This window comes from Haliaeetus albicilla, chromosome 16 (assembly GCF_947461875.1).
Source record: "Haliaeetus albicilla chromosome 16, bHalAlb1.1, whole genome shotgun sequence".
NCBI classification, from domain to species: Eukaryota; Metazoa; Chordata; class Aves; order Accipitriformes; family Accipitridae; genus Haliaeetus; species Haliaeetus albicilla.
The window spans coordinates 4459053-4486383 of NC_091498.1; the positions used below are offsets into that span (position 1 = coordinate 4459053).

General features: G+C 54.2%; 3 protein-coding genes across 8 annotated transcripts; all 3 read left to right on the top strand.

The window, feature by feature from the left end:
* The first annotated feature begins 317 nt into the window (after positions 1 to 317).
* Positions 318 to 7806, top strand: CNKSR1 (connector enhancer of kinase suppressor of Ras 1). Its single transcript, XM_069803203.1, has 21 exons — positions 318 to 481; positions 884 to 1041; positions 1461 to 1651; positions 1741 to 1825; positions 2074 to 2115; positions 2205 to 2504; positions 2590 to 2649; positions 3074 to 3142; positions 3558 to 3677; positions 3832 to 3917; positions 4439 to 4572; positions 4660 to 4820; positions 5059 to 5089; positions 5204 to 5376; positions 5479 to 5552; positions 5940 to 6011; positions 6112 to 6185; positions 6461 to 6525; positions 6601 to 6724; positions 6989 to 7170; positions 7254 to 7806. Exons 1-21 carry the CDS (start codon positions 430 to 432, stop codon positions 7452 to 7454), a joined length of 2454 nt encoding a protein of 817 aa, XP_069659304.1. The 5' UTR covers positions 318 to 429; the 3' UTR covers positions 7455 to 7806.
* Positions 7807 to 10266: 2460 nt separating this feature from the next.
* On the top strand, positions 10267 to 23912 carry CEP85 (centrosomal protein 85). 6 transcript variants are annotated; one of them, XR_011328052.1, is made up of 15 exons: positions 10267 to 10369; positions 11895 to 11966; positions 12575 to 12733; positions 14963 to 15687; positions 16344 to 16477; positions 17329 to 17446; positions 17823 to 18008; positions 18372 to 18524; positions 18782 to 18936; positions 19458 to 19578; positions 20027 to 20077; positions 20164 to 20271; positions 20936 to 21164; positions 21443 to 23404; positions 23514 to 23912. XR_011328052.1 is itself a non-coding variant. In XM_069803205.1 (15 exons), the coding sequence occupies exons 2-14, from the start codon at positions 11912 to 11914 to the stop codon at positions 21604 to 21606; spliced, it is 2358 nt and encodes a 785-aa protein (XP_069659306.1). In that variant the 5' UTR covers positions 10267 to 10369; positions 11895 to 11911; the 3' UTR covers positions 21607 to 21621; positions 23272 to 23912. The 6 variants fall into 6 exon arrangements, 5 of the variants coding, with proteins under 5 accessions (XP_069659306.1, XP_069659305.1, XP_069659307.1 ...); XM_069803205.1 differs by having other exon boundaries at positions 21443 to 21621; positions 23272 to 23912; XM_069803204.1 differs by having other exon boundaries at positions 21443 to 23912.
* Positions 23913 to 23952: 40 nt separating this feature from the next.
* On the top strand, positions 23953 to 26046 carry SH3BGRL3 (SH3 domain binding glutamate rich protein like 3). The gene is made up of 3 exons (XM_069803210.1): positions 23953 to 24147; positions 24529 to 24696; positions 25106 to 26046. The coding sequence occupies exons 1-3, from the start codon at positions 24100 to 24102 to the stop codon at positions 25169 to 25171; spliced, it is 282 nt and encodes a 93-aa protein (XP_069659311.1). The 5' UTR covers positions 23953 to 24099; the 3' UTR covers positions 25172 to 26046.
* The last annotated feature ends 1285 nt before the right edge of the window (positions 26047 to 27331 follow it).

Here is a 27331-nt window from a genome sequence, read left to right on the forward strand (position 1 = left end):
GAGGGCGGTTGAGCAGGGGGTCCCCCCAGGCTCTCCCAGGGGTCTGTGTGGCCAAACCTCGTGCCCACAGGGCACCGAGGGGACGCCCACTAGTGTCATGAGTTCTGTTGGGACTCAGCCCTCGCCGTGTGCAGGGGCGGGGGGGGGACGACACAACGCACACCTCGTCTTGCAGCTGAGGGGGAAACTGAGGCTGGGGAGGGGTGCAGGGGGGTGTTTCGGCAGCCATGCGTCACCCTCCTTGCCCGTGACTCACCGGGGCGCGTCGCGGGGCCTCGCCCCGCAGGGTCGTACTGGGCCGTACTGGGCGGGAGGCCCCCGGGTGCGGCGGGGAGGCCGTGGTGAGCGGCACGCGGTTGCGCCAATGGGGCCGCCCGTCCCTGGCGCAGGTGAGCAGTCGCTCCCGCCACCGGTTCCGGCCTGGCCGCCATGGAACCCGTGGGTGCCTGGAGCCCCGCGCGGGCAGCCGCTTGGCTCCGAGGTGAGGCCTCCCCACCCTCCGTGTCCTGGCTGACCCCCCTACCCCCAAAACCTAGGGGGGGACGCCCCGCTGCTGGCCCTGGGGTGGGAGGTTTGGGGTGGGTTGTCCCCAGCTTAGGGACGTGTGGGTGGCCTGGTGTGGCTGGGGGAGGTGGCAGCCCTTTCTTGTCCCTCACCCCTTGTCCCTGGTGGGGGGGCAAAGGGGGGGTCTGTCCCTGAATCCAACCGGTGGCGGGGTGGGCGTCCGGCCATACGCGCCATCTCGGCTGAGACCGGGCGAACTCGTCACACAGAGGGGTCCCTCCTAGCAGCCTGGAGTCGGCCAGCAGGGACACTGGTGGGGGGGTGCTGGGTCTACCCCCCCCTCGGTGTCCGGCTGGTGCTAGGGCAGGGCTGTGGGCAGGGCTGGATGCGGCCGTACAGGGGTACCCCTTCGAGGCCTGGGGGCTGTCGGGGCTCGACCTGCTGGGGCTGTCGGCGGGGGCACTGGAGGCACTGGGAGTGCGGCGCTTGGGGCACCAGGAGCTGCTGCTGGAGGCGGTGGAGCAGCTCCGAGCCCTGGTGGGTGTCAGCACCCGTGGGTGCTGCGGGGTTCCCGTGGTGGAAAGGGGGTGGGGGGGAGTGGGTGGGTGCACCCTGGGCTGGGTGGAGGTGGGGGGGACGGGACATGGAGGGACCCTGGACTGGGTGGAGGTGGGGGGGCACGGACACGATGACATGGAGGGACCCTGGACTGGACATGGGGGCACCCTGGGCTGGAGGGGTGGGTGTGTGGGGGCACCTTGGGCTGGGTGGAAGTGGGGACACAGGGGTACCCTGGGCTGGGTAGAGGGGGGAATGTGGGGGCACCCTGGCCTGGGTAGGGGGTGGGATTCGGGGGTACCCTGCGTTGGGGGAAGGCGGGGACGTGGAGGCACCCCAGAGACCCCCACTGCCCTTCTGTACCCCGGCACCCATGTCCCTGTGCCCCCCCGCCCCAGGACACAGGGCTGGCGAGCACCAGCCTGCGGACGCTGACGGAGAGGCTGCGGGAGCTGGCGCAGGGCACCCAGAGCCTGGTGCTGGGGGGGCTGCCGGCGGGGGCTGACCACCGGCCACCCCCCCTCACCCTCCTGGCCCAAATCGTCGACCTGGTCGGTGCTGCCAAGGGGCTCTTCTCCTGGCTCAACAGGTCCGGGGCGGGTGGGGGCACCCATGGGTGCTGGGTGCCCCCCGTGCCTGGGGCTGAGCTCTCTGTCCCATTCCCCCCCCCACCTCCAGGTACCTCTTCTCCACCCTCAATGACTTTTCGGCCAGCCGGGACATCGTCCTGCTCTGCGTCCAGCTGGCAGAGACGCTGCAGGCGGTGGGTGCCCAGGGCGGCTGCCCTGCCCCGAGGCCACGGTGATGGGCGCGGAGTGGGGGGAATGGGGGGGGAGCCAGCCGTCTGCTCTCCTGTCCCCCAAAGCTCTGCCTGCTGGAGTTAGGGGGAGAGCTGGCGTCAGGGGGAATGTGGTACAAGGGGCTTCCCTGCAGGCCCCCCCTCAACTGGGATGGAAGGGGGGCTGAGCCATCCCATCCCACTCAGCCCCGTGTCCTGTCCCCCCTCCCCAGGATTGTCCTGCAGCTGAGAGGGACAGCCGGATCCTGTGGATTGTAAGTGCTGGGTGAGGAGGGGATGGCAGGCATGGGGGGGGCCCAGTGTTGCCAGGGCCCCCCCTTAGCCCCCCCGCTGTCACCCGCAGTGCCAGCACATCGTGGGCATCTGCGAGAGCATCGTGGGCTGCAGCCCCCCGGCGCTGCTGGATCGCAGGGCTGTGCTTCAGTGCGTGGGGCTGGCGCTACCCCCCGGCCTGCAGGGCAGCCCCCCGATGTCCCCCGACAGCCTGTCGCTGCCCCGTGGCCTATGGGGCAGCCCCCCAGCATCCCCTGACACCCCAAAGCTGCCCCCCAGCCCGTGGGGGAGCACCCCGCCGTCCCCTGACACCCTGACGCTGCCCTCTGCCCCCGTGGGGAGCCCCCCGCCACTCCTCACCACCCTGCTGGTGAGTGCCTGCTGCCCCCCAGGACCCCCTGGCACCCTCTGCACCCCACTTATACCACCTTCCTCCTGTTCTGCCCCCCCCCCAGGGCTTCAACATCACTTCCACCAGCTCCTGCCTGCACTTCGTGTCCGCAGCCACCTCGGAGGTGAGTGAGACGGTCACCCCCACCCTGTGCCACCCTGTCCCTCCGTCACCCCCTTTTAGTGCCTGCCATGGGGAATACCACCCACCCCAGTTGTATCCCATCCAGCCGGATCCCGCAAGCCTCTTTTAGGGCCCTAATCCATCCCCCATAACCCAGAGCTTGGGGTGGCTGCCTGCAGCTGAGACCGTGCAACTCATCTCACGAGTGAGCACAGCCTGGGCCGTGGTAGGAGTCCTCCTCCATATCCCAATCCCATCAACCGCTCCGGCTGGTGCTGTGCAAGGTCAGGCTGCCGGTTAATGGTTAACCCCCCCGCCATTCTCCCCAGCTGGGAGAGCTCCTGAGTGTGGATTAGCTGGAGGGGGTGTGGGGGGGGCGAATGCCCGGGGCTCGGCACCCCACTCCCACCCTGCCTCTGCCCCAGGTCTTGGCCGTCCACGGGGGCCACATCCTGCCCGGAGACGAGATCGTGCAGGTCAATGAGCAGGTCGTGGTGAGTCGGGGAGGACGGGGGCTCGAGGGTGGTGCTGGTTTTGGCAGTGAAGTCGTGGACGGGAAGCTGCAGGGCTGGGAGGATTGGGGGGAACGTGGTGGCTGCGGGTGGGAGGATTTGGGGGGGACAGGGGACCTGCAGGCAGGAGGATTTGGGGGGACACGGGAGCTGTGATCCGCAGAATGCAGGAGCCGTGGCTGGGAAAGGTGGGGGGAGACGCGGGAGCCACTGCTGGGGGTGTTTGGGGGATGCGGGAGCCGCTGGAGAGGAGGATTTGGGGAATGTGGGACCTGTGGCCAGGGAGGGTTTGGGGGATGCGGGAGCCGTGGGGCTGGGAGGGTGCATGGGGCCGGGTGGCTGTGGGGCAGCGTGGGGCCGGAGCCGTGTCCCATGGGTCACCAGGGGGTGTGTGCAGGTGGGTTGGACACGCGTCAACCTGGCGAAGAAGCTGCTGGAGAAGGCGAGCGGGGTGACGCTGGTGCTCAAGAAGATCCCCCTCGACCTGCCCAGCTCACCCACCTCTCCCAGGCAGCAGGTGAGTGATCCCAGTACTCCCAGTACAGCCCCAGTGCTGCGCTGGGAACCAGACAGGGATGCTTGGAGCTGGTCATCTCCCATCACCTTGGTGGTCCCTAAAGCTCTGTGGGACCGTGGTGGGATGCGGGCTGGCCCTGACGCTCCATCCACAGCTCCCGGGAGCATTTTTGGATGCCGCGGATCACCCCGGCACCAGGAGCGGCGAGTGCCCGGGCAGCCCCGTGTCCCTGACCTCCAGGTGAGCCCCATCCCCTGACACCCCGACACCCCCAGCCTGGCCAGCACGGAGGTTTTTGGGTGCACTGAAGGCCCCTTCCCAGCTCTTTCTAGGGGAGAGGTGCTGGCAGCGTGGCGGCTGCCTGCAAGCAGCCCGGGAAGCTGCCAGTAGTCTTAAGGAACCAAAAAAAAAAAAAAGTAGTTGTGTTTGTAATCCATTCACTTGGTAACGTTTTAATGGGGTTGAAACTATATTTAGACGTGACCCTTCTCTCCCGGAATGGAAAGGCCTGCGCGGAGCCCGTGGCAGCACGGGCGAGCTGGGCAGGAGCTGTCGGGCTGGGCTGAGACCCTGCTGGGGAGTGCGGAGGCTGGTGGGACCAGTGCCAAACCACTGCCACCCCGTCACCTCCAGCCCCGCTCCTCCTCGAGCACGGAGAACTGCGGGTGCCCCAAGCAAGTGCGGGGCCGGCCGGACCCTGATAGCAGGACCCCCGTGGCGGTCAAAGAGATTTCCAGCTCAGGGATCCCTTTTTCCCCCAGCACTGCTGCCGACTTGGACTCAGGGCCAGACTCAGCACCGGACCTCATCACTGACGAAGAGGACGGAGGGGAAGAGCGGGACTTGAGGCTGCCCGGGGCGACCGTGGAGGAGCTGCCAGGGCTGCCCGGCCACGGTAGGAGGGGAGTGGAGGGGACATCTGGGGACGGAGCGATTTCTCCCCCCCGGGATGGGAGGTTGCAGCCCTGCTTGCTGTTTACAGGTGCTGCGGAGGAGGTGACGTGGGAGGGTGACACCTCATCGGGCACCCCGTGCTCCCTGGGCACCCTTGCTGCCACCGGACCTTGTGCCACAGTGCTCAGCCCCACGCCAGCCCCCACGGCAGGGACTGGGGGTGCAGAGTCCAGCCGGCTCCCTGGGGAGGTGAGAGCTGGTGGGAGAGGAGCACTGAGCCTCAGGGGGGGACGCTGGGGGGACATCAATGGGGCACATGCAGGACTTCATGTCCCGCCTGAGCTGGGAGGTGAAATGCCTGGGGTGGGTTCCTCTCCAAGCTCGCTGCTGCGGGGAGTGTGAGTTGGGGGTCCCTAAGGGGCTGGGGGTGCTGCTGGCGGGGGGGGCTCAATTGTCCCGAACTGCTCATCTCTGTCTCCCCATCCAGGGCAGTCCCCAGACAGGACACAGACCAAAAGGTGAGCGGGATCCTGCCAGGTCTGGGGTGAATGGGGCTGGGGGCTCTCTCGGGCTCTGCCCCCTGCTCCCCCTTCCCTGCTCTTGACACCCCCCCGCCTCGCTGCGGCCGGCAGGAGTGGCGACCAGGCTGAGCCGCCGGCGGGTCTCGTGCCGGGACCTGGGCCGGGTGGACTGCGATGGCTGGCTCCTGAAGAAGAAGGACCACGTGGGCTTCATGGCCCAGAAGTGGAAGCGGTGCTGGTTTGTGCTGAAGGGCCACACACTCTACTGGTACCACCACCCCAACGTGAGTGGGGACAGTGGGTGTTCTCATCCCCCACCTGGGGCAGCCGGGCTTTCCCATCCCCAGCGCCGGGGCAGGTGGTGGACACGGCTGTCTCCTGTGCAGGATGAGAAGGCTGCGGGACTCATCAACGTGGCCACCTATGACCTGGAGAGCACTAGGGAGCAGAAGAAGAAATAGTGAGTGGGTTCTGTCTCACCATGGACCTCCAGGCTGGTGGTGGAAGGAGGGGGTATGCTGTCCCAAGGGCACATGCTGATGAGCCCTGCTGGGTACCACCTGCATGTCCCCATGGGGCTGGTGGGGTCCCCACGGGGCTGGCAGGACTGGCCATCTTGCAATACGGGAGCCCACGCTCTGAGCAAGACGGGCATTGCACTACTGGTGTTACTGGGGACAAGGCTGAGGACCACAGCATCTCCAACAGGCAGGGAAAAGCCCAAACCCCTGGGCTTGCTTGGGACAGCGGGGCTGCGGTGCGGGGGAGGCTGGATGGGGGTTCGGGGCTGGCTCTGGTGCCAGCTAACTGCATTAGCAAAGGCAGCCGCCTGCTTGTCCTCCTCCAGTGTGTTCCAGCTCTCCCATCAGAGGTACAAGCCCTTCATCTTCGCCGCAGAAACACTGGCTGATTTGAGCATGTGAGTAACGTGCCAACGGGCAACAGCCGGTGCTGGTCCCACCACACTGGGCTGGCCATGACCCTCCTTCTGTCTGTCTCTCCGTCCTTTCTTTCCCCAGGTGGGTCAGTCACCTAATAACAGCCAAAACAAAGTACACGCTGGCCCACCAGTCGGTCCCGGACAGGGAGGAAGGTAACAGGCCCTTCCTGGGGTGGGAGACAGGGTCGGTTCTCCCATGGGAGATGGGGACCCTGTGGGGAGCCGTGGGTCCCAGTGGGGCAGCCATGCCTGGTGCTACAGCTCCTGTGTGGGACCACTGGGAGCTTTGCCTGTGATTTGGGGGAAATGTGAGAAATGGTCCCTGAGAAGAGGGCTGGGGTGATGCTCAGCTCTGGGGAGGGGTGGGGAGGGGCAGCCTGGGGCTTCCCACTCCCTCCACTCCCACTGTCTTCCCCCATGGCCTCCAGACTGCTACAGCGAGACAGAAGCTGAGGACCCCGATGATGAGTCCCCCAGGCAGGCATGCGACTCGGTGAGTGGCCCTAGGGGACATACCGGGGAAGGGGTGGAGAATACTCATCTACCTCCCGTCCCGTCTCTCCTGCAGCCAAAGAAGAGGTTGCCCTCTTCTTCAAATGCCCCGGAGAAAGCCCAGCTCTTCCCAGCCAGCGGCGAACCCAGCAGCGCAGCCAGCAGCCCCCAGGGCAGCCCCCGGCCCTGCTCGCCCACGGGTAGGTGCTGGGGGGGGGGTGTGATATCTTTCACTCTGTCACCTTGTGTGTGCCCTTTAATCAAAGTTAGGGCCACCCTTTTGCATATATGTGTGTGTGTGTGTGTGTGTGTGTGTGTGCTGGGGGGGTAACCTAAGTTGGGATGTATTTGAGTGCGAACCACGTAATGTCTCGGGATGCCCTCGGAGCAGGGTCACACGCGGGGGCAGCCCCATGGGGTTTTGGGGCTGCTGCCCTGCTACGGTGCCCTCTTTCTTCACCCAGACCCCGCCGGGGAGGATCTCGAGTGCCTGATGCAGTGCCTGAAGCAGGGTGGGGTGTCCCTCATCGGGCGGCAGCGGTTCCTGACACAGGAGCAGTGCCGCAAGTCCTTCATCCGACGCAACAAGAACCCCCACATCAACGAGAAGGTGCACGTGGTGCGAGCCCTGCAGAGCACGCTCAAGGTGGGACCCCGCAGCCCCCTGACCCCCCCAAAGCCCCCTGCCCACAGGCAGCCACCCCAAAAACACGCCCTTCCTTTCGGCAGGCGAAGCTGGTGGAGCTGCAGGCTCTGGAGCAGCTGCTCAGCGATGCTGCGCTCACCTCGGAGAAGTTCACGCGCTGGAAGGAAGAGCACCAAGAGCTGTACCAGGAGCTGCGGGAGTGGTGGGCACGGCAGCAGGGCCAGGATGGCGACGGGGGGCTCGGGGCTGAGCACAGCACCCCTAAAGAGGCAGCCGAACCCTGACACCCCACCAGGACCTCTCTGGCACGAATTGCCGATAAAAATCGTGGTGCTGCAGGAGCAAAGCGGGTGCTTTGCCCGTGCTGGGGGCATGCACGGGGGGATTGATGACATTTTTGAAGGCTCAGCCCCCAGCATGGATTTGCCACAGGAGAAGTGGCTTCTGCTACATGTCCCCGGGGCGGGACATTGCAGCGACAGTCTTGCTTTTTTCGGGGATGTTTTGCCTTGGCTGCTCGTTGGTAACGGGGTCCTTTTCCTGGAGGAACATGCCCCTGCCGTGCACACCGGCACGGTGCCACCAGCCATCCCAGCCAGGGTCTCTTCTGCTGTAAATAAAACTATGTCAACGAGGGCTGATTGTGCCATGCTTTTTCTTGGCACTGAAATGTCCCTGCAGTGACAGCAAGCCCCTACCCGTGCCGTGTGTCACCATCCTCAAGGGTTTGTGGCATCCCTCTGTGCTCTGCTCTCCTCTCCCTGTGGGTTGCGCTGGTCCAGCTCGGGGGTGATGGCACCCACCCATGGGGCAGGGGGGACACGGATGGGGCTCCAATGATGCTGTGAGGCCAGGGAGGGCAATGAAGAGGGGAAGGTGCCCTGGGGAGGGCTGGGGTGCTCTGGTGGGGGGTTGTGCACCTCACAAGGGGCAAGAGGAGAGTGTGAGGCAGGAGGGGGAAGGAGACGTGGTCAGCCTGGAAAGGGGGGACGGGTCCTGCCCCTCCCTGTGCCACGCAGCCCCTCACAGACATACTACAGCTGGGTATGGGATGCTCTTTATTTGGCTGCAGAGGCTAAACCCTGCTAAGGATTAAAGCACAATCAAGTTACGGGCAAAAAAAGTGTTGACATCAGCTTGCTTTCCAGTGAAAAATTACCAGTGAAAAGAGGTAAAGATGGGGAACAGACCCAACTCTTCCACCCAGTAATGGTCTGAGGGGTGCCCAGGGGTGCAGGATGGCCACAGCGGGAGGCTGAGGAGCTGCTGTCACCCCACAATTTGCAGCATTGTTCCTGTGACACTCATGGCAGGAATCAGTCTGTCCCAGCGCCTCAATAATCCACCTCCTAAGGGGTAGCGTCCGGCTTCTTGACGAACCCCCTCTTCCTGTAGAAGCTGGTGGCCAGGCAGATGCCAGCCAGCACCTCTGCAGCTCCAGCCCAGGGAGAGACATGTCCCCTGGTGGAAGTGGTCTGCCGGGGGGGTCTATGGGCTGGCTAACTCCTCCAGCACCCAGGTACACAGCACCCACCAGCATCAGCAGGAGCCTGGTGGTGGCCACCAGGTTGAGCCATGCTGGGGGGACACCCATCATCGTGGTCCCAGCATGGCCAGGGTGTACGCCAGGGGTCCCAGCTGCAGCAAGCCCATAGTGGCCACTCTCAGCACCTGCACGGGCCAGAAATGGGCCACATCCTCTGGGAGGGCACGACAGGCTGGACCCAGCTGGGCAAGCTCCTCCACGCAGCTCTCCCAGAGGACATCCCTGAAGGAGAGGTTGCAGGGGGGGAGCTGGGCAACTCCCACCACTGTGGGGTAGCCATGGCCACTAACAGAAGCACCCAGGCATGGGGGCCAGCGCCAGACCCCTTACCAGAAAGCAGGTCCCCACTGCCGACGAGGCCTCGCTGCCAGCAGTGATAGCATATTTCCATACATTCTGTATGGCATGTCTAATATTTTGATGGTTTTAATATTTTGTACCAGCCGTGGAAACTGGTTTGCTGCTAGGTGACTGTAAAAGTGAGATTTGGTAGATAATTATTATAAATCTTATACTAACACTATGATTGAAACAATAGACAAAAGTATAGCCAAGTAATTAGTAGAGGTAGTTACTCATAAGTTTTGCAGTTCCTTGCTCTTATGACTGTACGCTAGATGAGAACAATGTTGAAACTGACCACATGCGATTGAAACCGTGTTAAGCTTCAAGATCAAAGAACAAGGACAAGAATAAAGACTTCAAGGACAGCCAACAAGAACTTCAAATGGGTTGGTGGTCGCAAAAGCAGCCCTTCGACTCAAATGAATCCTTCATTGCACAGGATCGGATGTAGGCTGCACTATGATAATCAGTTGCAATCATTTTTATGTATATGTATACTAATCTGATTATTATGCAATTAGTTTTTCTATATAACCTGTTTGTGCTAAAGCTGTGGCATGCACGCTAGGTGCAACTATCCCCCGTGCATCCAGCACTGCAATAAAGAATGCCTGCTTTCTAAAACTCCAAATCGAGTCTTAAGAGTTTCTTTGACCGGCTTTTCAGTATCAGCAGTGCCGCTGCTCCAGCCGGGGTGGGCCCTGCCCGGGGAAGGAAGGTGACCCCGCACCACACGCGAGAAGCCCCGAAGTGGCCGGGGCTAAGGAAGGGCCCAGCGCCATGGCCACTCTACCGCCAGCACCCAGGGGCAGCCCTGACCTCTCCGGCCCAGCGGAGTGAGGAGGCCGAGCTGGGGGGCCGCCGCCCGGCCTTACCCCTCAGCCTGGGGTCCTGGGCTGGGCTGGGGCCCTGAGAGGACGGTGGAGCCCGTGAGGGAATGCGGGGACAACGGTGAGGCCGGGCCGGGCCGCCCGCCCTCACACAGCGTCTCGCCGGCGGCAGCTGCACTGCGCAGGCGCGGGGAGAGGGCCGGTGCCGCTCTTTTTCAGGCCCCGCCCTACGGGTGGCAGCTGCGGTCAGTTTTCCTCCGCCAGAAGCCGTCCCCCCCTCCACGAAGCTACGGGGCGGGGCAATCAGCGTTCCGAAAAACCAATGAGCGAGGAGTAAGGGCGGGGAAATCGCGTCCGATAGGTTGCGGGCGGGGAGGGTCCTGCCCCTTTTCCTTTGCCACTCCCTCCCCCTTTCCCTCCGCCCGCGGCTGTAACGGTCGCGGCGCGCGGAGCAGCGCGAGCGCGGCGGCGGAGCCAGGTGAGGGGGGGCGGCGGCGGGCTCCGGCTCCCTCACAGGGCGGGCTCCGGCGGTGGGACAGCCGCCCTCCCTGTGCTCCTTCCTCGGTGAAAACATCTCTTCTTCTCCGTCCCGGACAGCTCCGTGGTCCCTTCCCGCCCCCCCCCCCCCCCCCCGGGGACCGGCTCCTCAGGGTTAGGTTGTGCCTGCCAGGCGGTTGGGCCTCCCCCCTCCTTGGGTTAACCGCCTTCCCCTCTCCCGTCCCTTCACCCATGTCACTCTTCTCCTCATCGCCTTCTGGGGGGGCGAAGGGGTGCCCCCCACCCCGCACCCGGGCTTCACATCACGTACCCGCCAAGCTCTCCCATCGGGTAAAGCGCTGCCCCCCCTCCTTCGTGACCCACCGCTCCCCTTCCTCTTTCTCCTTCGTTTTGCCTTATTTTGCACATGACCCTTCTCAGCCCCCTCTGCAGGGTCTGCCCCGTGCCCGCTGCTGGAAGAGAGTGGCTTGTAGGACGGCGTGGGGGGTGTGTTTGTGAAAGGGTGGTGCTGAGTGAGGTGGGAATGCTTTGGTTGCTTTGTCTGTTTTATTTTGAGACCCCACACGTGAATTTCCCTGTTATAACTGCCTGGCTGTAGTGCTGGAGACTGAGATTTAAACTCGGGGATTTCTGAAACATACCTAAATTAAACGTAATAAGCGCTACATTTTGCTAGAAGTGTTCTATTTCTTCACTGAGTGAAATGCTGCTTTCAGTTCATCATCCCATTGTATTCCCAGTGTCTATCCTATGTTGTAAAATCTGTATATGTATGTTTTCCAAGAATTAGTGCTTTCTGTGAGCTCTTTGAATCAGTCAAGCAAAAATCTGTAAGAGCTGGCAATCGAGGATTTAGTATTTGACTGGTGGAGAGAGGCCTTGAGTTGCTACAGTGAAGCCTGAGAGCTGTAAACTAGCATCATCAGAGGCAGGAAATTCACTGTCTGAGGTACTCCAATAAGCAGATAAGTTAAACCAAAGCTCAGGGTAGATAACGATTGCCATTTATGGAACAGGAACGCTAAGTTTTGAATTACTGCATTTCTGCATGTAGTTGCTCAGTGACCTCTACAGAGGGCAGAAATGAACTGGTTTAGAGTTAAGATTTTTAAAGGGAAATTTTTAGTCTCTGTAGACATAAGGCCAGCGTGTAGGTACCATGGTGACTGGTGCTCTATAAATAACTGCAATGGGGATAACACATGCTCCAGTTGAAAGGCACTGAGCTGCTGCATACCTGGAGAATGTTGCAAACAGGAACTCTCCTCATTTCTCAGGCATGAAGAAAGCCTACAATAACTGTGAGTGTTTTTTAAGTATTGCCTCTCTTACTGCAGGGATGAAACAGAGATACTGTTGGGAAGAGAAGCTAATTAAATATGAAATACTGTGTTATTCTGAATGAAGAGTAGCTGATGTGTGTGTACCCTTTGCTTGGTTAGTGGGAATAGGGTTTGGTTTATGCTGATTTAAAATATGGGGTTTTTTTATTTATTGCCCTGTAATTCACTGGATAGATAAGATGGCTGCTCTTGAGAAACATCCAGACCTGAGACTCCAGCAGTACAATCCATCAGGTAAGGAGAGTCCTTTCTTTAAAGCCCTGCTGCTGTTAGATCCTGTTGCAGTTTCTCTGAGGAGACATGTGGCCCTGAGAAGAGTTCTTTACCAAAAGCTTTTTATTAAAAAAACAATGTCTTATGCCTGCAAAATAAAACAATTGCATGGGTATGCAAGGGTAGAGAATCCTTTGATAATGAACCTATCTCTTGAGTGATAACTGATAAATGGGGAAGAGTTCATAACAGTTAATGCAAAAATGTATCTTTAATTTAACCAGTTTTGCTGTGTGCCAATGCTGCTGCTCTTTTTCTTAGTCTGAGTACCAGAGTATCAGCTGGGTGTAATATCACTAAACTTATAAAAGCAAGTATAACTTACTGCTTTTGCATTCTGCCTTCCATAACAAGATTGATTTTTCAGTCTCCCATTGATATTATTTGGCTTCCCTGTGCTTGCTACCATTTCCTTTTCCAAAAGAGATTTCTTTAGCAGCGATACTGGGAGTCAAGCAAGGATCAGTGTGGGTTTTGGTAGCATGGGAAATTAGGTATGGCCTAAGTATATTAAAAGGCCTTTCAGTCTGTTGGCTAAAACATAAATAACCCTGAATTTTTCTTTCCAGATCCCAGCACCAGTCAGAAGAGTAATTTCTTGGAGACTGACTGGAAGACACCTATGTTGTCTGTGAAGTTCCAGAGCCGTGTCAGTCGCTGTTCAAGTGTGGCCGACAGCGGGGATGGGGGCATTGGAACCTCCTGCTCAGACAGCACAGAAGGTGATGGTCAGCATGAGATCACACAGTAATAGCCAAAGGCTTTAAGTTTCCTTAGATCAACAAGCATTAAATAGCCTGATAATACTGAACCCTAGAATGGAAAAAAAACTTGGGGAGAGCAGAATCTGTAATAATGTTTGGAAACTATTTCAAAACCAGTGCCTCAGTACACAGATATGCTGCCTGAAATATAAACAAGTGATTAAGGGACTTGCTGTTTCTTTAAGCTAGTTGGGTGATCTGCAAACTGTAGTAAGCATTTTTAACTGACTAAAAGAGCCACCTTGGTGATTTGCTGGTTCATATTGACCTACAAGTGATTTATCAGAAAGTCTGTCACATGCTTTTTTAAGAAATAATTTATAGGTGCCTCTAGAGACTTCAGATCACTATGCCTCTGTGTGTAAGTCTCTTCAGTGTTAGAGCTCCTTTCCTCTCACTGAAGAATGCTGCAGCCTTGCCCTCAGCTGAGGCATGTTCTGTGAAGTTGCTTGTCCCAGCAATCCTTTCCACCTGTATTTTCATCTTCACTTGTGAAAGTGTCATAAACCATTACTGATTCACTGACTCTTCTTTCAGCAGTGAGGAATTTTTTGTTGTTCTTTAAAACAATGCACTTCACACATGCATGTGTTTCACAAGCTGCCCTGAGCCTTTTGAATGAGCTATAGTTCTTAATAATGTGTGAGTTGAAATGAAGGCTTTTGATAAAGTCTGGCTTGTGGAAATTTGCTAGAAATATTACTAGAGCACATGTTTAAGTGTCCCATCTAGCCCCTGTCAGGATAGTAAAACAGCCAGTTGCATGCTGAGGGCAGGAGAGATAACGATCGCTCTTTCAGAAATTGCCATTCTGAATGTCTGTAATGTTGTAGCCATGTTTGCAAGAGCTGAGGCTGAATTGTGGCATGACAGCTGGCTGAAGCACGCCGACTTTCAGGTCAGTACATTAGTCAGAAATGTTGTGATGACCCTTAGCACAGCCAAGGAAACGATTGCAGCATCTGCACGTGGCGTGCTGGTCAGAGAACTCGAGTTCCTGATAGTGATACTGGGCTATAAATTTAGGGGCTGTAAAAGGAAATTGTACTGTCTCTTCTGTTTGCCAAGGTGAATGTGCTTGTGACTGCTTGGTAGCATGGTGTTCTCTGGAGTTCCTAGGCACAGCCAAGTAACATCTAAGATTTTCTCCCCTTCCTGCTCATTTTTGAGGAGAGGGTCTTGTGTTGTGCCTTTATTGTGATAGTTTTCCTGCAGTTCGATAATGGTCTTTGCAGAATCTGGTTTCAGTCATATTCAAATCGTAACCTTTTATTCCTTCTTGTAACAGTGCTTTGAGGTTACAAACAGGTGGAAGGGTGACCTTGCAGTCCTGATGTTGGATTAAAGAAACATCATGTGAGGATGGGCCTTTAGCCAAACCCATGAAGGAAATGAGTTTGTGTATCTGGGAGAAACCTGGAATTGCTGCGATACACAATGTATCGGGACAAGGAGTGGGAACAGGCACTGTTTGCCTTTCTCAGCTCTTGCTGTTGCTGTATTGAAATCTGAGAGTTGCTAAGAATAACCCCGTATTTCCATGTAGCCAGGTTTGGTGCCTTTCTGACAGGACAGGCACACGGGCTGGGGTGCGTGCGCTGAACTCTATCTCATTTCCTGTGGCAATAAGGCAAGAGCCATTACTCTAACCTCTAGAAAAAGCTCTTTTGCTGCAGTGTCCTGGAGGAGTTCGAAGGTCAGCAGCTTGGTGATCTAGTGTTCAGCTATGTTTGAAGCTCATCATGGGCTTAGTGAAGGCTCCAGTTAGCTTTGGTTACGGTTCAGAGTCGCTGAGCTGTGGGACGGGCAGAACAGAATCAAGGTCTCAGTGTTCAGCTGAGTAAGTTTCAGCCTTTTTATTCAATTTAAAGGACTTGATTTCTAAACCTATAGAAAGATAACCATATTGATTTAAGATTATACTAGAGTAGCTTAAAAACAAGGGATTAAAAATGTGTACTGAATTAAACTTGGATTCTCCCTTTGGTTTATGGTGGTAGGAAAATGTCAGCAATGTAGTGAGGGGGAATATAGGTGTGCCTTAGTCTTGCTGTTGCTGCTTAGGAGGACATGTTCAGGGGGAAAAGAATCGGGTTTTTTTAATTCTTTCTGAAAGTTCAGCAGAGGGGTAGCTGTTTGTGTCAGAATATTTTCAGGATTGTAATTAGAGCATCACTCTTCTTCTTTCCCTAGACTTCTGCAATTCCAGTAACGGTTCCTCATTCCAGCCCATCAAAACCCAAGTGACCATCCCAACAGCCCATGTTATGCCTTCTACGTTGGGTGCCTCGCCCTCCAAGCTGTGCTCTGCAGGAGACCAGAGCTGTTCCCAGAGTACTTCAAAAACTGCTGTGCCAGGATCTGCTTCTGAACACACAGGGCTCATGAGAAATGGAGATTTTAATGCCGGGAAGTCTTCTCAGGTGCCACCCAGGGATCTCTTGCGTCTCTACGGGACTTCAGGGGAAAATGGTTTTGAGCAATCCTGGCATCCTGTTTCTGATCACATGAGAACAGAAGATACTTGGAAGTTTGACACCCCTGCCATTGAGCACACCCTTAACCAGTCTCTCTTTCTGGATAGTTTGTGCACTGACCCTCTCCGCAGGTTCCAGAAGTTCAATCCAAACTCTGGGGCAGCTGAGGCAGGAAAGGACCATTATAAGGTGCTGCCAGAGAGTAAGCAAGTGGCAGGGGCTAATGGTGTCTGTGAGCCCCAAGACGGAACATGGCCGAGCGGGAGCAGACTGATGCCAACGGGACTCCAGGCCAACAATTTCTTTTCAAAACCTGTAAATCCTTCATCTCGAGCATGGATGCAAGAAGCCTGCACGCTACATCCGCACGAGAGCGTCTGCGAGCTTAGTGCTTGGAAACAGCAGCTGGAGAAAGTGCGATTGCAAATAGAGCAAATGCAGGTAGGGAGCTGCTTTTGTATATATGTATGAGTTTGAAACCCTTCCTGTCACTTTAGTCATGAATCATTGTCACAGACTTTTGAAGCAAGGAGGAAAATGTCTCATGCTTCTCCCTGTCTTACACCAGAAGTCTCTTAATGGTCTGTTTTTACAGCATGTGGTGTCACAGGTATCATTTGACACACTGCTTATGTAGAGCAGTCCTGTATTATGTTACAGCACTGCACAATGGTTCAGATCAAGAGGTGAAATATCCTGTCTGCTAGAAACTGCAAAGAAAAAGCATGTCAAGAAGTTCTTAACAGTTTCTAGAATAACCATATTCTGTATCTAAAGTTAGGAAACAGACTTTTTTGAAAAGATGCATAAAACTAACTGCAGTTTATTAGATGGAAACAGTTTGTTTATCACCTCCAACCAGCTGTACCCTAATGGAGACAAATTGTTTCCAGCAAGCTAGCATAGTGGTCTAAAATTATTTGTTAATCTCCAGTTGTGCTTGGGCAAAGTTACTTGTTCTTGGACATCGACGGAGACTGAAATAGCTATGTCCTGGCATGCAGATGAGCACACAGTGTGCAAAATAGCTCTAGCAATGTTGCAATTACCTCTGTGGAGCACAAACCTTTCGCTCCTCACTTTGTCTCCTCTTTCAGTTACAAAATGGAGGCGTCTGCCACCATCCCTCAATGTATTCTGCTTCGCTGCCTACACCTGATCCAGCTCAGTGGATCAATATCCTGAACTCCAATGAAAACCTACTCAAGGAGAAAGAGCTCCTCATTGACAGGTGAGAGTTTGATCTCGACATGTACTTTAAGGACTCCATTTCCTTTTGGAAGGGGAGGGTTTTGAAAGTACCAAGGAAAGCTTGTATCTCAGAGTCCCTTTTACCTGATTGAGCTTTTTTGTTGCAAAGAACAATATAATGACCTTTGAGAATAGCCTATTTTTTTCATGAGGTCTCGTCTCCTTCCTCTTGGATCCTGAGGGATTCAAATCCATTTTGGTTGTGGTTTTCTGTGTTTTATAAGGGATAAAGATTTCTGGTTACATCACGATTATTTGGAATGTCAGTACTACTGCCTTTTTGCTTGAGGACTTTCTGGGAGCTCTTTGATATCTTTATTTTAAATTTATTCTTTGTGAATTTGGGCTGGCAAACAACACTTCTCATACCCAACACTAGTGGTCCATTTTCAAAAAAGTAAGTCCTAGTGAAAGCTACCTTCAGCATTTGGACTGTAAACTCTTTTTCTGCTTGCTCATTTTGAGTCCTCTGATGTCTGTTCATTTCGCTCATAAGCTCCACAGCCACGCTGGATCCTCCAAAGCACGCAAGGCTTGTGTGTTTTATCTATAATCATTGCTGGGGGGGAGACTTTGAAGGGAGGGGAGGGAAGAAAAGTTAATACCAATTGTAAAAAAAAAAAAAAAAAAAAAGTCACAGTGAATGTCTTGCAGATTTCTCTGCAGTGTTGCAGAGTTGTCTTTTTATTCTGCTTGTCACTGTACAGAGCGTTAGAGATGTGGCACTGTTCCTGTTGTATTGCTCTCTGCTACCATTGAAAACAAGGTGTATGTTTGAGACTGGTGCATTACCAGTTTTTTGTTTGGGTTTTTTTTTTTTTTTTTTAACAGACAAAGACAACACATATCCCAGTTGGAGCAGAAGGTCCGGGAAAGTGAACTGCAGGTTCACAGTGCCCTGCTTGGCTGTCCGGCACCCTATGGAGATGTCTACATGTTGAGAATGCAGGTAATTGGGTGCAACAGGGTATCAGTAAGAAATATGTATTGAATCCAGCAGGCGTTTCTCACTAGGCATTTCCTGAATAGGAGGGCTATGCAGAGTAAAATTAACCTTTGTATGGGGTCCCGGTTACCTGTCATCTCTGAGATCTTCTGTGTGTCTTGAGATTTCAAACCCTGAAGTACTACGGTTTGTTTAGAAGCTGTGCTAGTGATGCAAATGCCTGACAGCACTGACAAATGCTATTTCAGATACTGCAGCATATAAGATGGGCTGAATGATGTTTGGGAAGTAGGAGGGCTGAGGACACAGCTCTGAGACAGCGCAGGTGCTTAGTGCCAGTTTGTAACTAACTGAATTCATAGGCTGTCTCTGTTTGCAGGAGCTGCAGCGGGAGAACACGTTTCTTCGAGCACAGTTCACAGAGAAGACTGAATCCCTCAGTAAGGAAAAGATTGAATTGGAGAGAAAACTTGCTGCTGCAGAGGTGGATGCAAAGCTGATCCGGGAGTCACTGAAAGAAACTATGCAGAAACATGCGGAGGAGTTAAAGAAACAGGAAGAAAGGGTATGATCCCATTGCTCTAGAGGGGGGAGAGTGTTTTTTCTTCAAGAAGCTAAAAGTCAATATAGTGCCTAGGTGAAAGTTTTCTGTGGCAATGTGTTATTGTAGGTATTTTCTGATGTCCTTGTAGAATTTTTTGGTTTATAAGCAAAAGCCCTTCCTCCTGCAGTTAGAAATATTTCAATACCTCTTCTTTTAAACAGAGAAGAAGCCTGTCTTTAAGTGAGCAGAAATGCTGCTGAGTTAAGGTGATCTTGTATTTTGATGTTGAGTGCTGTACAAAAAGGTAAATAAGTGGGCTCACAGAGGACTGAAGAATGGACAAGAACTTATATAAACTAAACTTTTATATAACTGTCCCTGCAGGTAAAGGGAAGAGACAAACACATTAATAATCTCAAAAAGAAATGCCAGAAGGAATCTGAACAAAACAGGGAGAGACAACAGAGAATCGAGACCCTGGAACGATACCTGGCTGATCTACCAACCCTTGAGGACCACCAGAAACAGAGTCAGAAGGTAAAACTTCCTCTGAATTGTGATGACAGCTCTTCACATACTTGCTCAGATGACTTTTCTACAGCTGCAGATAATAGCCTGTACAGCTGCCCAAGTAAAGTTGTGGTCTGGCCTTCTCGGAGGAGGAAAGTTCTGAGCTATAGCTGAGAACTGTCACATAGGTAGTAAAAATCGGCATTGCAAATGTAGTTGAAATGTGGTGTGTGTTCTGAAACCCGTGGGAGATCTCTAGAGTGTTATGATGGTCTTTGTTGCAGCTGAAGGAATCTGAACTGAAGAGTACTGCTATGCAGGAAACAGTGCTGGCACTGGAAACAGAGCTTGGAGATGTCCGGGCTGCTTTCAGGGAGCAAGAGATGCAGCTAGAAACCCAAAAACACAAGGAGCTGGAGCTTCTTTCCACTGTGCGCAGGTAAAAATCAGGAGGATTAGAATAAACTTCATCTTAGCACTGAAGTAATTGCAGCACAAGAACAGTGATGATTCAGCACAGCCACTGTCCTGCCTGTCAGAACCAGATTACCGTGGATTTGTGATGATTATGTTGAATGCTCACTAAAATACCATGTTCAAATTCTGCATGCCAACAGGGGAGGGTGGGAGCAGAACCACGTGGCTGAAAGAAAGGGGGGCCCTGTTTTGTCACCTGGGTTTGTCTGTCTCCTCAGGTTATTGCTCTCAACCATAACTCCTTGCAAAATGGACCTGTGTAATCTGTAATCGTTGTGTCTCTGCAAATGTGCCAATATCATGGGGAGGGCTGTGTCCAGGGAGAGGGACTCCTTCTGTCACAGCCCTGGCAGTTTGCAAGCTGGGATGCAAACAGGGCAACACTGGCATCTGATATGAAAATCATTTGCTGCCTCATACTGTTTAGTGATGGGAACATCCTTAAATAAAGCTGGTTTTCACATGGTGTTCTGCTAATTTCAGCTTGCAGGACAAGGTGCAGCAGTGTGTAAAGAATGCAGAGAGAGGACCCTCTGCCCAGGATGGGGAGAGACAGAAAATAGAAAATGACTCTCTGAAGAAAGAATGCGACTGCCTCAGAAAGGTAACAGGCTGTGTCAAACGGGAATCACACATTTTTCCTTCCACTGAGTCACACCGGGCACTAAGATGGAATCAGGGACTTTTGCAGTTGTAGGCAGTCACAATTGCACTGAAGCAGCAGTTCCTGGAATTCCCAGCTGAGGGGTTTTAGAAGCATAACCATGCACTCCTACAGTAACACTGGAGAGAAGTTGCAGAATGCAAAGAGGGGAGAGGAAAACCACAAGAATGCAACTTCTCCAGTCTGTTTTAGCTGATACTTCTAATGGTGCCTTTTATCAGGTGCCTTTCATCAGGGAATCTAAGTCCACTACTAGCAGAAGCAGTGATTAAAGTAGTAAATGGGCAGGAAAGAGAAGGAGAAGGGATGCTGGCCTACTAAAGGAGAAATCCTGGTAGTATTACTGAGTCTGTATGACCAGTTCTGATGCCTCTGCTTTTGATTCCAGATTGTGGACAAACAGCAGAAGAAGATGGAGCAGTTGTCCTTGCAAGTAAAGGTGAGAGGTGACTGCAGAGAGACCTAGAACTTGAGAATCTGCTGTGAAGTGAGTTAGACTTACTACTTTCCCATGGTCTGTTCTAGAACCTGGAAGAACAGGTGGCCCAGGAAGAGGGGACAAGCCAAGCTTTGAAAGAGGAGGCGATGAGGAGAGAAAATGCACTGCAGCAGCTCCGGACTGCTGTGAAAGAGGTCAGAGCAGGAGTGTTTAGAGTGCTCGAGCATAGCAGTTGAATGAACAATGGATTGTCTTTTAGCAAGACCCTTAATTTGCAGTCAGCAGCACAACCTCTCCTGCTTCCTGCTAGTCAGTTGCCCTGTCAGTGCTCTGAAAGGAGCTCTTTGCTCAAAAGCAGGAGGAGAAAGGCAGTTTCTGCCTCGGGAGCTTCAGCTGCGGCTGCTGGATATGGTGGAGGATGCTGAACTTGCCAGCTGGGGGCAGCAAGGCGGTGAGCGGGAATCCAAACTCGACTACAGCCCTAGCTGAAGGGCAGGGCTGAGCCCCACTCTCAAGCCTAAAGGAAGCCAAGCACAATGGCAGCCCTTGAGGGAAGGGATGGCCAGTGTTGGGGTGAGCGGCCAGTGCACAACCTCCTGGAAGCTTATTTTGTTGCATCATGCCTCGGCAGGGACAGTGCAGTGTCATGGGGCGCTTCCTGTCTGAGCCAGGAAAGCCAAATGCTCACACCTCGTAGGACTGATGCTTGCTTATCTGGCAAGAGTCTGGAGGGCCTGATGTAAACCAGATCCTCCTGCCCTCGGTGCTCCCATCATCATCGAGCAGTTGTGTTAAGTTGCTTTAAGTTTGCTAGTTCTGTACCAAGTGACCACTAACCCGCTGTGTCCATTTGTTCAGCTTTCAGCGCAGAACCAGGATCTCATTGAGAAGAACCTGACCCTTCAGGAACGACTGCGGCAGGCAGAGCTAATAACCCAGCCCCTGCCTGCTGAGACAGCCCGCCTCACCCAGGAGTTGCACAGCGAGCTGGCCAGTTGTCTGCAGGATTTGCAGTCTGTCTACAGCATTGTCACTCAGAGGGCTCAGGGCAAGGATCCCAACCTCTCTCTGCTCCTGGGCATTCGCTGTAAGTGTGCGGAGTGGTGGCAGAGCAAACCTTTTGTTCCTGTGCTGTGACAGAATTAAATAACTCGCATATAATATAGCATGGAAGGTTCTTATCTTTCTGGGGTTCTGAACCTTCTTTCTGTGGTTAGCTAACTCTAAAGGTGCATGCTGTAATAACTAAATGTTAAGTAGTACCTCTTTTGCAAATGTGCATTGGGTTTTTCTGGCTCACTTGCAAATGTGTGTGATCCTTCGTTAGAATTGCATGTGAGGTAACTCCCTTCTCTGACTCCACAGCTGTTCAGTACTCCACTAAGGAGAAAGATGACTTGCTGAGCCCTGATGGACTTGCAAAGAAACTGGTGGAGGTAAAACAGCTTCACAAAGAGGTGGAGGACTTAAGGACGGCAATATCTGACAGATATGCTCAGGACATGGGAGACAACTGCATCACCCAGTAATGAACACTTCCCAAAGTAAGACAGGAAATGAAGACTTGAAACCCTTGGGAGTCTAGAGCTCCTACAACCCAAAACCTATTCAGCACTTTACCATCCCTTTGCTCGGGTACAAGATGTGTGACTTATCCAATCTGTGAGAAATCAGGGGTTTGTTGCCAGAAGTGTTTAGCTTCTGCCTGGCTAACTGGAATCATTCAGGGCTTCTGTGTCGGCCTTTGCAGTAGCTTTGATCTTGTGGAATGTGTTTATGCTGTGTTTGCTGGAGCTGGTGTGGTCTCTGACGCTGTGAGATGAATTCTGAATTGCCTTTCAGGCATGTCAAATGCTGAACATGCAAATGTGACAGTTAAAATCATCACTAAAAGGAAATGTATGCCCTGGTCTTTCTGATAAATTCTCTGCACAGATCCTGTGTGACTAGTAAGACCAGAGGATTATCAGAGAGTTCAGGGGATATCTGTGGACTTCACAGGCAAGCAGGTGTGCCAGTTATACTACTGCTAATTACATCAAGGTGCTACAGGCTCCTCAGATGCTGTGTGCACAGTTCTGGCTTGGATGCTTGTGTAGCCATTCATGGAGCAGGACCTGCTTTCCTCAGGTAAATGCAACTGGAGTCTTTCAGTAGCCAACGGGAGTTGGAGAATAAAGCAACACTAAAAGAAGACTCTGAAAACGCTCCCCCTGGGCACTGTTACCCCAGAAGCCTTAAGCCTTTTATCCCCCCAAAATAGCATTCTGAGTGTGGGTATGATTCAGGCTGCAGAGGAAGTGGATTGATGCTGAAGTGCCTTAATGTGCTAGAGGAACCTCCTGTCCCCACACTGCTTCGTGCCTAATGTATCTGCTGGCAGGGTGAGGAACTGCTGTTTCTCATAGCAGCCTTGAGAGCCATCGCAAACCATACTGGGGAGCCTTGAATGTCTGTAACCCCTCCCAGAGCTGCAGAGAGCCTCTGTGCCCCCGAGGGACCCTGCTGCAGGCCAGCAGGGAGACACACCTCTCCTTGGCTCTCTGCTTGCTGCTTGATAGGGAGAAAGCTATTCTGGTCCTAACATGGCAGGGTGGTACAGTTGGATCCGAGAGCTCTACCTGATGCCTGCAAGGCAGTGACCACTCGGGCTTTGTTGTAGCCTTGCCCCTTGTTCTCTGGGAGCTTCCTGCTCTTCTGCTAAATAATGGGATTTCTAAATAAATCAGCATTGGATGCAGTTCACTTTATCACAACCCTCCTTAACCGTAGTGGCAACTTTACAGTCCTGAGTGCTTGTTTGTGACAACGCTGTGGTGCTGAGGGTGGAACTTTTTTGGTTTTCAGCTTGAGTTAAGAGCAAGATACTATGTTAGTTTTGTAACAGGGGGGAGAATACTGCTGAAACTTCTGCTGTTTGGTTGCTCATGGTTCGTGTTGGGGCTGTGAGCCCTAGGTTTGGGAGAAATGTGTTTGTTATTCTTTTGTGTTAAAATGTAAGACCAAATCTGTTTTGTTCTTAGCGTTTGGCCACCACAGGTGTGATGGTGGCAAAAAATTGGTTAGTTTGCTGTCCCAAGTTACGCCCTGCATGGCATGGGGAGTGAGTGCAGCAGCGTCTGCTGGGCAGCCGGCTGTCTGTCCTGTTCTTTCTGCATCTGGTGTATTACATTTCTGGCTGTTTCTGTTCCCAGGCTGCTGTTGCCACGTACTGAGCTAAATGTGGGCCAAGGCTATTTCTTGAAGTCATTTGTCCTGACTGCTAGGAGCTCTCTAGGCACTGGGGTGCAGAACAGCACTAGCTGTGAGAATTGCGCTCTCCTGCAGGTTAGCAGGGTGCTGTCTAGCACCATCCCCTTTCCCCGAATTCTCATTGGGATGCAAGATCTAGTTCCCGGGTGCTGTATGGGGACACGTGTGCCCTCTGCCACTGCAGAGCTGGCTGTGAAATGAGATCGTGGCTGAAACCCCATCTTAGCTGATGCTTGGAGCCTCACGCCTGGCCCGGTCCCAGCAGCTGGGGCTGCCCGGCTCGCATGTTCCTCTCTGCGAGGAAATGTCCTCTCGTCATCCTCCTGCAGAACTGGACCCCTCTGGCTAAGATGGTGATCCCATCTGCCGTACGTGACTGCTGCTCTCCAGGCAGGGGAAATCTTGGACCTTTCTTTACAGAGCACCCCGGAACGGGGCAGCAGGGCCACCTTCCCACCCTGCCCCACATGCTCGCCCCGCCGTCTGTCCGCGTTGGGCGCAGTGTATTTCTACCAGCCTTTGTCTCACCCACTCGTTTGTACTGAGTATTTTGAGTATAAAATAAAGCTGCTCTGCTCCACTCGTTCAAAGCGGTCCCGTACGGATGGGGGCGGGCTGCCCGGGCCGGGCCCCGCCGACGCCGCATGCCCGGGCCCGCCGGCCCCATTGGTCCCCGCAGTCACATGCCGGGCGGCGGCGGGTCCGCCCGTTCCCTCCCTCCGAGCCTCCCTCCGCCGGGCTGAGCGCAGGGGAGCGGCCGCGATCGCAGCATGAGCACCCTCAAGGTCTACAGCACCTCGGTGACCGGCTCCCGGGAGGTGAGCGGTGGGCCGCGGCGGGGATCCGGGCTCCGGCGGGGCAGGGCTGGGTGTCCCGGGGGACCTTCTTTCTTCCCTGGGGTGGGCGTCTCTTCCCCGTGGAGCTGCGAAGCCCCCGCCCCATCCCAGATGCCCCTTCCTCTGCTCACGCTGCGCCGTCCCCTTCTTCCCCCGAAGCCATCCCGCCGTGCTGGGTGTCCCGTCCCCCCCCCACGCGGGACCGAGCCCCGTCCGTGGCCAGGTGGGGTCTGGACCGTGGCCCGTAAAGAGCGGTCGCTCCGTGAGCGCTGTGCTGAGCGTGGCTGGCACGCAGGGGTGGGTGCCGGCCCTTCGGGCTCCTCTCCAGCTCCCCATAACCTGCCTTTCCCGCCCGGGTTCCAGATCAAATCCCAACAGAGCGAAGTAACCAGAATCCTCGATGGGAAAAACATCAAGTACGAGCTGGTGGATATCTCCCAGGATAACGCTCTCCGGGAGGAGATGAGGGCGAAGGCAGGCAATCCCAAAGCCATCCCGCCCCAGATTGTCAATGGAGATCACTACTGCGGGGTAAGGCTCGTGCTCTGCGCGGGGGATAAGCACCACGGAGGTTGAGCAGTGGGCAATAATCCCATCCCCTTGTTTTTGCTATGAATGATGTCAAGATGCCTTTCAAAAGGCATCTCTTGTAAGATGCACAGACAAAGTGCTGCTGGGGTTAACGGGCATTTGGAGCATGATGGCTTGCAAAAAATGGGACCTGTGCAGGGGAGCTCTGGGTGACCCGTGGGCGGGGAGAGGGGGCTGCACTGTGCAGGGCTGTCCCTGCTTCGCCCTGTCATCCTCCACTCGACTGACTGGCACCAGCGCTGTGAACCAGTTTGTGCTGTGTGCTCAGGGGGGACCCCGCACCGCCTGACTGGCGGGAGAATACAGCTCACCCTTGCCTTGTGAGCAACCGTGTGGCTTTTCCCTGCAGGACTACGAGCTCTTTGTGGAAGCGGTGGAGCAAAACACCCTGCAGGAGTTCCTGAAGCTGGCCTGAGCCCCGGGCTCCCCTCCTGTCCTGGACTCTACCTGCATTCCTGAGCACCCTCATCTCCAACCACCTTCACTTCCAGGTTGTCAGCGCTATCCTGGCACCGCGACTTGTATCCCAGCACCGGGAAACCCATGACCAAAACTACTCATTGCAGCTGCCTACAATTCCCTCCTGCCTAACCCTGATATCATCTCAGAGGGATCCAAAGAAAGTCTGACGCTCGCTGCGCACGGCCTTTGAACAAAGCTGGGCCTGGCTCACACCGCAGCTTCCAGTGCCTCTGTAAACAGCAAAGCCTCTGGGGCTGTGCGAAGTGCAGCCGTCCGTCAGCCCTCTCCTCTGCAGGGAGAGCTTCTGCTTCAGGAGGGAAGGGCTTAGGGTTGCATGTTACTTCCCACTTCTACCAGCTGCTGTTAAAATTGTAAATCCTGCTGCCTCACTACTTTTTTTTTTCTTTTTTTTTTTTCATCTCAACTGCAGAGATTATGGCAACTAAGTCGATTTTTTTGTTTGTTTGTTTTAATTTAACGCAAAAATACTGCACAAAGCTGGGGTCTGACCACCCACCGCCGAGAAGGCTGGGGCTGGAGGCGAAGGCCGGTGTCGCTCAGCAGGTTGTCTGGGGGGATGGATGGGCCTAGAAGTGGGACCTGGGCTGCTCTGTCTGCCCTCCGCCGCGATGTGGTGCCAGGGCTCCCTTGTGAGCGTTAATGGCTCAGGGCTGCTCCGGAACAGCTGATGCTCCAGCTGTCTTATCTCTCCTCTTTGAGTGGGCTTTTTTGCAACCCGGACCAAGTGCATTTTGTTTTCCTGCCAAAAAGCAAGTTTATAACCAGTGTTGTCTTCCGAGATGCTATTAAATGTTACTGTACCTTTCACATCGGTACGCGTGGGTTTCTTTTAAATTTGGTTTTATTTTGACTACAGGTTAAACGTCACCCTACATAATGATTCTGAGTCATTTCCAGCTCAGAGAAGCTGAGTCAGTTGTACTCACTGCTGCAGCCTGACACAAAGATCTTAACACCTTAGATTGTTGCCGCCAATCAAAGGCTCACAGGACTTGTCTGAATATCCTACAGTGCGGTAGTGACAGGTACCTCTCTCAAGCATTCCTCTCCTCTGCATGGTAAGAATGGCAGCCTGGGGGAGGGACAGCTTCATCCAGACACGCAAGCAAAAAAAACAAACCCCTGGCACAAAGTTTACCTGGTCAGAGGCTACCCTATACGAGAGTCCCCTGTACGCTCCTGTATCTGCTATAGGTGGAAAAAGGAGGAAACTAACTTAGAGCTGCGGGGATTGAGTCACCGGTCATGGGGAGCCCGTGGAAACGGCTGGTTTGTGTGACATTAGTGGTGCTTCCTGTATTTGAGTTGTGCAGGGTCCAGCTCTGGTTGGAGGGGTCCGGGAAATGCTCTGGGCAGCCTGCCCCCTTTCCACAGCAACTGTGCCTTTGAAATCTTAATGGAAGTGGAAACTGCAACTTAAATAAATGTTGCAGTTTATTAGGAGCCTTTAATGAGGGCTGGGTCTCTGCTAAAAGGGAACCTGCCAGAAGGCGCTGCCTTGCACAAGTGGGAGTGTCGTCAGCTGGGAGTCAAGTGGGAGCTTGTCACAGCTGAAACAGGAAGAATGTGCTGGGGAAAGGGGCCTGCAAAGCACAGCTCTAGCCCACAGGAGAGGGAGGAAGATGCTTTACTGGGGCTTCAGCAGAGAAGCAGCGAAGGGATTATGCTCTTCTCCAATGACATGGTGTCCTGTTGCAGCATCCAGCTCCCCGCTGCAGCAGGCTGCTGAGGGAGGGAGGGAGGCTGGCAGCTTGGGGCTGTGGCAGGCAGGCTCGGTGTGGCTTCAAGCCTGGGCCCCGCTGGAGCTGGGGGCTGTCCAAGGGAAGGAGTTGTTCACGTACAGGAAACCCAGTAGCAGGATCTCCTGGCTGAGATGGGTCTGGCTCAGTCCCAGCATTGCAGTGGCTCAAGGCCCTTTGGTTTAGCTTCACCAGGGACCATATAATTGAGCCTGTTTCTCTTGTGGTTTAAGTGCTGTTGAAATCTCTGGGGAGCAGCTGTGTGTGGAAAGCAAATGGACCCTGGCTGTTTGTCTGTCCTGCTGCTATAGAGAATCCCTGAGCCCAGCTAAGCAACTGCCCAGTACCAGTGT

What these genes read in the sequence shown, in the direction of transcription:
- CEP85 (XM_069803204.1), top strand. Translation starts at nt 11,912, where the DNA reads ATGGCTGCTCTTGAGAAACATCCAGACCTGAGACTCCAGCAGTACAAT. An exon ending in AAAGAGCTCCTCATTGACAG is followed by an intron (nt 16,478 to 17,328) that starts GTGAGAGTTTGA and finishes TTTTTTTAACAG; the next exon opens with ACAAAGACAACACATATCCC. An exon ending in TAAAGAAACAGGAAGAAAGG is followed by an intron (nt 18,009 to 18,371) that starts GTATGATCCCAT and finishes CTGTCCCTGCAG; the next exon opens with GTAAAGGGAAGAGACAAACA.
- CNKSR1 (XM_069803203.1), top strand. Translation starts at nt 430, where the DNA reads ATGGAACCCGTGGGTGCCTGGAGCCCCGCGCGGGCAGCCGCTTGGCTC. An exon ending in TGGAGCAGCTCCGAGCCCTG is followed by an intron (nt 1,042 to 1,460) that starts GTGGGTGTCAGC and finishes CCCCCGCCCCAG; the next exon opens with GACACAGGGCTGGCGAGCAC. An exon ending in CCACCTCTCCCAGGCAGCAG is followed by an intron (nt 3,678 to 3,831) that starts GTGAGTGATCCC and finishes CTCCATCCACAG; the next exon opens with CTCCCGGGAGCATTTTTGGA.
- SH3BGRL3 (XM_069803210.1), top strand. Translation starts at nt 24,100, where the DNA reads ATGAGCACCCTCAAGGTCTACAGCACCTCGGTGACCGGCTCCCGGGAG. An exon ending in CGGTGACCGGCTCCCGGGAG is followed by an intron (nt 24,148 to 24,528) that starts GTGAGCGGTGGG and finishes CCCGGGTTCCAG; the next exon opens with ATCAAATCCCAACAGAGCGA. An exon ending in ATGGAGATCACTACTGCGGG is followed by an intron (nt 24,697 to 25,105) that starts GTAAGGCTCGTG and finishes TTTTCCCTGCAG; the next exon opens with GACTACGAGCTCTTTGTGGA.